This window comes from Carassius auratus, unplaced genomic scaffold (genome assembly GCF_003368295.1).
Source record: "Carassius auratus strain Wakin unplaced genomic scaffold, ASM336829v1 scaf_tig00030555, whole genome shotgun sequence".
In the NCBI taxonomy this organism is placed as follows: Eukaryota; Metazoa; Chordata; class Actinopteri; order Cypriniformes; family Cyprinidae; genus Carassius; species Carassius auratus.
Window position 1 is genome coordinate 95,722 of NW_020525863.1, and position 8,551 is coordinate 104,272.

An 8,551-nucleotide genomic window follows, 5' to 3' on the forward strand; every position below is an offset into this window, starting at 1 on the left:
ATCTAAATGATCCACATGATAAAACCTTTGCTGAAGGGCATCAGCACACAATCTACATTCCTTCTGTCAATCAGATTTATAGCTTATACAATATTTTAGTAAAAGGCCTTTTAATGTAATTCTAAAATGTCTATTTTAAGGTCAATAATACACAAACGACAGAGCTTTGGTAATAAACTAAGCATTTAATTCTTAATCTTACTGAAACATATTATTGGAGGTGATTGTGATGACTGATATTTATATCACTTTATGTAAGTAGTGGGTTATACTGTTATTAAATCTTGTTGGTTTTTACATTTCAGGCTATCAAAACCTCATCCTTTTTTTTTTTTTTTTTTTTTTTTTTTATCCAAATAAATATTAGCATCTAATTGATCTTCTGAATAAAACGGAGGTGTTTTTCCTTTAGTATGGTGTCCATATTCTCCTATATGAGGCATAAATTGATTATGAAATATGATACTCAACAAACTACATATGCAAAACTATTTTATATATATAGGCTATTAACATACTTTGAATAATTGATAGTTTAAAGATCCCAAATAATATTATTGCTTAAAACTTGGTTAACAGCTAAACACTTATTAATATTGCTAAACAGCTTTCCCTTTTTATTCTTTATTTCTAATATGTATTTAAAGTAAAGGACTAATTGTGATCTACATTACTATTGGACATGCATTCAATTCGTTTGCACTGAGAATATATCAATCAGCTGATGAGTTGCAAAACTAAAAACAGAGTCCCATTAATTAGACACTTAACAGTATATTTTAACACTTCTATAATACTATATGTCTATCTGTCGACATATGTCTCCAATTTTCCAGTTTATCATACTTTGTCATCATACCATGCTTTTGTTTCTCTTACAATATAAATACAGAAGAAAGAACCAAAAGAGTGTGCTCTTTGAAACAGAGCTATGTTTGCAATGTGTTGAGAGTTTTTGGTGGAAAGGGTCTTCTTCATACGTTCAGGGATAAATCATATTTCGCAATTTACACCAGGATTGTTTGTCACGCAAGCCCACACACACACAAAATAAACACTTCACAGTTATGCATAAATATCTAAAATAATAATATATAAAAGCCAAAAAATGACAAGACAACATGAAACTGCACTGGACAACTAACGTGAAAATCCTACATCACATAATTAATATAATTTCCAGAGTGCTGTCTTATGATTGTGTGTGTGTGCACTATGTTTACTTCTTGTCAGTAAAAGTAAAAATGAAACTAATTATCACAGCAGATTTCACAGTTACATCTTTTGAATATACAGTAAGCTCTGCCTACCACAGCAGCTTTCACAGTGATGTATTGGGGAAAAAAATTATATTGAAATTTTCCATTCATTTTCTCTTTCTGCATAGAAAATGAGCAGGATTTTTACTTCTCTATTTTGCTGGTTAATGCAGAAAATCTCTGTACGTCCGGTCCTGCTGGAGCCATTTCTACCGGCAAGATCCGCAGAGCTTGAGACGAACACACGTTACAGAAGTACGGAAACACTTTCTCGCTAAAAGCGTGTGTGAAGGTGTGGAGATGCGTGCTGGTGAGAGGATTGAAGAACGACACGCGCCCTCCGTCCCAGTCCAACAGGACTCTGACGCGCTGGACCTTCTGATTCACAGTGAGCGGCGTGAGGAACTCCCCTGAAAGGCTTTGTCCGTACTTGCCATTGTGAAAGCCCAGGCGCCACAGACCAGAACTGGGCAGATTGTCTCGAGTCCGGATGGCAGACTCTGAAATCACACCCAAGGCCCAGGTGCTGTTGTCACCGACCTCGACATCCCAGTAGTGAGTCCCAGAGCTGAAGCCCTCAGAGCCCAGGACGCTCGTATAGCCCTCAGATTTGTCTGAGTAACCCAAGGCCTGTGGACTCCACTGACCAAACCTCACATCACTCAGACTGTCAGACAGATGCAGGCATGGGTGAGCCGTGTTCGGGTCGAGGACTACAGGAACTACAGATGGAAGAGGATTTCTTGACATTTGCTTTCCACATAAATTAAATAGGTTTATGAGATATTTTAGACTACACTTTAAGAAATATGGTTCCAAAGGTTTTTTTTTTTTTTATACTAATGCAATATAAGAACCATTTTTGGTTTCCCAAGGACCAACTGGTGAATATCATTTTTAAAAGTATAGAAGCATGTTTCCACCACAAAAATAAATAAATAAATAAATAAATTATAATAAATAAATAATAATAATAATAATAATAATAATATATATATATGATATACTATAATTATAAAAATGAGGGGGGAGGGGGGTACTGTGAGGAGTAAACCTAAAATTGAGAGAGAGAGAGAGAGAGAGAGAAAGCCCTAATTACCTCATTTATTTATTTATTTTTATCCCATGGTGGAACAAATAAAATATTATTTTTCTTAGTGAGAATGGTGTTTAAAAAATCTAAAGAACCTTTTCCACAATGACTAACGTTGTTGAATGGAAAGATTGCATGGATGTTAAAGGTTCTTCATGGAACCATTGATTCATGAGACTCACTGTATTGAGCTGCAGACTTCATTTTCTGCCACACGCTGAACTTCAGATTTCCCAGGTGCTTTGCCATATTGATCAGCTCTTCTGGGAGCTTCTCTGGACTGGGAGTGGTGCACTGAGTGCTGGAAGAACACCCTCAGTCAGTGCTCAGTGTTATTTTGGGTCACAATCAAAACAGTGTTAAAAAAAAGCAAACACTTACCTCTCAGGTGGGCCTTTGTACTTCTTCAGATGGATTTACATGGAAATGACCAAGAGACATTGTAATTAAAAACAAATCTTATAATTAAATAATCATAAAATTTTAAATTAGCATAAGAATTCAAATTAGCATTAGAATGATTTCTGAAGGATCATGTGACGCTGATGACTGGAGAAATGATGCTGAAAAAATCAGCTTTGATCACAAGAATAGTATATTCAAATAGAAAACATTCATTTTAAATTGCAATAATTTTTCATTATAATACTGTCTTTATTGTGATTTTGTTCAAATAATTAAATGATTAATATTTGACTATTAATCAAATAAATACATCTAATAAATAAATATTCAAATATATTACATTTCTATAATAATAATAATTTAAAAAATAATGGCTCCTGGTTAGAAAGAATAATAAACAGTTGGTCGTACCAGCAGGAATGAGATGTTGTCGGTCTCTATCTCTTCCTCAGTGATCCGAATTCTTTCTACCAGAGAAGAGAGTTCACTGTTAATTCTTATCATCTGCTCCTCTAACAGCTTCCTCTTCTGCTCCTCTTCCTCCTTCAGGGCTGTTACCCTGGCCGCCTCTTCATCGCGCAAAAACTGACGAAGCTGCTCAAACTCCTTCTTAATATGTGCCTCTGTTTGCTCAGCTTGATTCTGCAACACATTACAAAGATAAACGTTACGTAACTGTTACTCATTTTTGCAGAACATAGAGTTTTTTCAGCTGCTGATTTTACCTTGATGCGTTTCACTCGTTGATTACAGATGAATTTTTCTAATTTCAAGAGTTTGTGCTTCTCTTGCAAAGGCTTCAGGCTTGTTTTGAACACCTCCTGAAGAGTAACACGGAAATAAAAAAAAAAAATCCCAATATTCAGGGCTAAAAAATGAGTACAATATCTGTTTTTTTTTTTTTTTTTTTATCATTTTCTAACTGCTTATGAATATTTGTTAGTTAAATTAAAATGATATGCTCTTAAAATATCTTAAACTTAAACTAAAAAATAAATGTAAAGCAATACTTTTCTTAAAAAGCAGTTGGATAATGTACCTTGAGAGCCACTGCAGCTTCATCCACAGGTCTGAATGTGTGTTTAACATGCATGTCATCAGTCACACACACACTGCACAAGAGATGCTGGTCCTCCACACAGAAGAGCTGAAGTTTCTCTCCATGCATACTGCAGAATAACTCAGGCTCCGTTGACACTGTCTTTCTTCTCTCCTGAAGGAAGATCTCGCACAGGTTCTTCAGAGCGCGGTTGCATGGAGGACGGTCCATGCAGAAGTCTGTCCGGCATACAGGGCATATCTGTGAGCCGCTGAGCTCCCAGTACTGATCCAGACAGGCCCCGCAAAAGCTATGAGAACACAGCAGGAGAACGGGATCTCTGAAGATGTCACGGCAAACAGGGCACAGGAGGTTCTCCTCAAAGTGAGACGTCTGAGTTGCCATTTCGTAGTGTTTGAGCTGGTGAGAACCTGCTTTTCTCTTCACTGGAGTGTGGAGGAGAGATTCAAATACGGCAGGGCTGTGATGTCAATCAAAAAAAAAAAAAAAAAAAACGAGTTATGCCAGTGCATGAGGTTTCCAAAGAACGGCTGAATCAATCTGTGTGAGCGCGTGTCTGCACTGTTGTTGTCTTTCCTTGGAAGAATAGACATTAAGAATTCCTAAGAATTTGTTTTCTGTTTACCTTTTGCTACCTTATTTGGCTTATCTGGAACAGCATGACCTACAGACGAATCAGAACCTTTTCCTGGTTTCATTTTGAATTACTGAGTATATTTAGGTTAAACAATCCCAGATTATAGAAAGACTTTCTTGGTTGGTCTCTATCTGTGTAACTGTGACACTCTGTAAATACTGTAATTTGATGCCTGAGGGGAAACCGGAAACTATGAGTTTAGGTGACAAGAAATGCAATATATCTCCATATATTATGAATGTACATGACCGTAACGTGTGTGTGTTTGTAGGGAGTGAACTGACATAACAGGAGCTTAATGCAAATTAATCTTCTTAACATTAGAAAACTATGCTAAGTTGTTTTACATACAGTATAGGCTGTATGTAAAACGCAGTATAATATTTCATTGTGTGTAGGTGTCTATAGCCTCAGGTTGTTGTCACATTGTAAATCACTTTGGATAAATATCTGAAAATGATTACCCACTTGTTCTTTCCAGCTGAATATAAATCAGAACAGCTTACAGTGCATCCAGAAAGTATTTATACAGTGCTTCACATTTTGTTATGTTACAGCCTTATTCCAAAATGGATTAAAATTTCATTATTTCCCACAAAATTCTACAAATATTACCTCATAATGACAACATGTATGTTTTTTATTTGTATTTTTTTTAAACCTTTGCAAATGTATAACAAACAAACATGTACATATGTATTCACAGCCTTTGTTCAATGCTTTGTTGAAGCACCTTTGGCACCGATTACAGCCTAAAGTGTTTTTGAGTATGATGCTACAAGCTTGGCACACCTATTTTTGGGCAGTTTCTCCCATTCTTCTTGAAGGACCTCTCATGCTCCGGTGCACAGCCATTTTCAGATCTCTCCAGAGATGTTCAATGGGTTTCAAGCCTGGGCTCTGGCTGGGCTATTCAAGGACATTCACTTGTCCCAGACACTCCTTTATCTTGGCTGTGTGCTAAGGGTCATTGTCCTGTTGGAAGATGAACCTTCGCTCCGGTCTGAGGTCCAGAGCGCTCTGGAGCAGGTTTTCATCAAGGATGTCTCTGTACATTGCTGCATTCATCTGATCACACTGAAAAACATCTCCACAGCATGATGAGCCACCACCTTGGTTCACTGTAGGGATGGCAGATGGTATCCTCCAGACATGACGCTAATTAAAACTAATTACTATCCTCAAATCCCAAACAACTGAACACTGTAATTAAAAAGAAAGTTAATGTGACAGACTGTAAAACTTGTCTCCATCAAAATCTAAATTTGTTTATATTTGCAAAATAAAAATTAAGTTGGGAGTGAAAACCAACTTCTTTATCTTTTTTTTTTTTATCCTTTAGCCAGTTGAACAAGGGCTAAACAGAAAGACAAATAACATATTCTTCATTTTGTGGCATTTCACAAAACATTCCAACTTTTCTAGAATATGGGTTATACATCTGTTTGGAATTGGTTTTAAAGGGCCAAATAATGCTTCAAGATCCTTCTGAAAGCAAATTCAGGACTGTTTTTATTATTATTATTATTATTATTATTATTATTATTATTATTATTATTATTATTATTATTATTATTATTATTATTATTATTATGCAGCGCAAATTTAAGCTATTATTAATATTTTATTTAATTTATTTATTTTTTGTGGTGAATGTGCGATACTTCTGGTTCATTAGCAGCTAGAAAATAACAAGAACAATACCAAAGTGCACTACCAATGTGCACTAAACGCTAAAAATGAATACACTACAAAACAGTGTGTTTAATCCATTCAAATAATCTGATAATAAATATCATTTTTCAATGTAAAGCAAAAAATAACTGTATGCTAATAACACCGGAATCCTCGCACATTCAACCTTAGCACACGCCATAAACAATCAAAATAAATCATAAAGAGTTTAACTCATTGTCCACTAGAGGGAGCCGTTGCATTAGATAGAGACTGACTTGTTTTGAAGCGTGTTCTCGTTTAGGCATCTGAATAGAGGAACACTGTCTCTGTGGCAGCTGTGTATTGTATGTCTAAACGTCCAGACCTTCTTCATCAAATAGCTATAACATATTAAGCATGCACCAAGATGCATACTTCAGGACCTTGAAGTGTATTATCAACTGATGTGATGTAAAAGAAACCAATTATCAGTGACATTTAACCTCCGGGCATGATGGCACTGGCAGAGGAAACGGGAAACAGATGTAATTAATGGCAGTCCAGAGAGCTCTGTTATTTCAGCCCCTTGTAACATTGACACCAGTGATGCTTCCCTGAACTTGAAAGCTGTTTCCTATCTTAATACACCCCTGTCACTCTTGTGTTCATGCTGAGAAAAGAAGTGCTGTTTTATTTGTGGCTGGGTGCTAGAAACACTTACAGCTCATTGCTCTCGTGTAGCCAGAACTTTGACTAAACCATAAACTCTTATTTTCACAGCAAGCTTTTTCTGGTTAACAACCGAGTCCGTCTTGTTGTCATGTAAAGTTACCAGTCACAGTTTTTGTTTTTACAGGATGCTTTTTAATTATAATAATTGCAAACTGTATTTCTTATTTTCTTTTTGATTTTGGGGTGAACTGACAGGGCATCCAGGGGTGAGCCCCGGAATATAGGTTTACATTGGAAAAAAACCTGAAACCTGAAATTAAAATGAATAAAATGTAGGCATATTTAGAATAATAGTAAAAAATACCAAAAACACAAAACAAAATTAGTAAAACTTCAACAAAAATTTTAATTAAAAGAGAAAATATAAAAATAAAAATACATTCAAGCTATTAATAAAAATGACCTAGTATCTAACCTATCATGACTAACAGCACTACAATTCAAGTAATCGTCTTTTTAGAAATACCTCAAGTTTCTTCTTACGTTTTCAAGATAAGAACCATTTAGGAATTTTCAAAAACTGCACATTTACTAAAACATTTTTAAGGTGAGTGGTTGCACTCAATTTATTTTAGCTACATTTAAATAAACAAATTTATTTGATTAACTTTCAACACACACACACACATTTGGTCATATGACTCAATTTGGAAATTTGGGACAATATTTGGACAAGTTTTGAACAAATTCTTGAAGTAAGTACAATTAATTAATTGAATATATATAAAACATATAAAACAAAACATGTTTAGAGTAGGCTATATTTAATTAACACAGGCCTACAAAAACTTGTAAACTTATAAATCAAATTAATAAAACTGAGTGAAACCATAACAACAAATATCATGAATAAATAGCATTTAAATGTATGTGTAAGTCAGTATACTGTACATGCAATACTGTATGGATGCATATGTACATGTTAGAAGAACTTTTATGTTTAAACAGAAATTAGATCATTTTTCCCACCTCTATTTGAAGCCAGATTCTTCAACAGTATAGGCGACATACTGTAAACTGTTAGAGACAGTTCTGCCCTGAAAATGACACAGCACTGAGGCCAAGCGCTTCACTGAATCACATCATTACAATGTGAACAGGTGCTGACAGTGAGGAGCAGGTCAAGACACAACTTCATCAAACCAGCTGCTCAAGACCGACACAAATGATAAAGTGCTAAAAGAAGCAGCAGTATTACTAGTGCTTGAACTTAGAGCCTAACTATTAAACTCTCTAAGAAAATCTCTCACACCTGAGCCATAGCTAGAGAGCAGTGGCGTGTAGATGGGTTTCTGAAATCAGGAAGCAAAATCCTAAAGGTTTTTTTAATGTAAATTAATGTTGCAATCATTCTTAAAGGAATGCAGATTGAACTGTAAATCGAGAGCTTCGCCTTGCAGCTTAGTTCCTTGACAGACAGGTACATCGACCACATCACTGCAGAAGCTGAACCTATCCACCTGTCAATGTCCCGCTCCATCCTTCCCTCACTCCTGAACAAGACCCCAAGACACTTGAACTCCTCCACTTGAGGCTGGAGCTCTCCTCCTCAAGAGAAACCACCCTTTTCCAGCTGAGAACCGTGATGTTTACAACAAAAGTGTGTTTCCTATTAAAAATGTTTTAACAAGCTGACTGCTCACTAAAAACACCCCCCCCCCCACCCCACACACACACACAAATCAAAGGAAGTTAATCTTAAAGCCTCT

At 35.8% G+C, this 8,551-nt stretch overlaps 1 protein-coding gene across 1 annotated transcript; it reads right to left on the bottom strand.

Moving 5' to 3' along the window:
- Positions 1-323: 323 nt before the first annotated feature.
- On the bottom strand, positions 324-4,276 carry LOC113080253 (nuclear factor 7, brain-like). Its single transcript, XM_026252459.1, has 6 exons — positions 3,797-4,276; positions 3,483-3,578; positions 3,169-3,399; positions 2,734-2,756; positions 2,535-2,653; positions 324-1,981 (listed from the first exon to the last, which is right to left on the bottom strand). The coding sequence occupies exons 1-6, from the start codon at positions 4,199-4,201 to the stop codon at positions 1,404-1,406; spliced, it is 1,452 nt and encodes a 483-aa protein (XP_026108244.1). The 5' UTR covers positions 4,202-4,276; the 3' UTR covers positions 324-1,403.
- Positions 4,277-8,551: the final 4,275 nt, after the last annotated feature.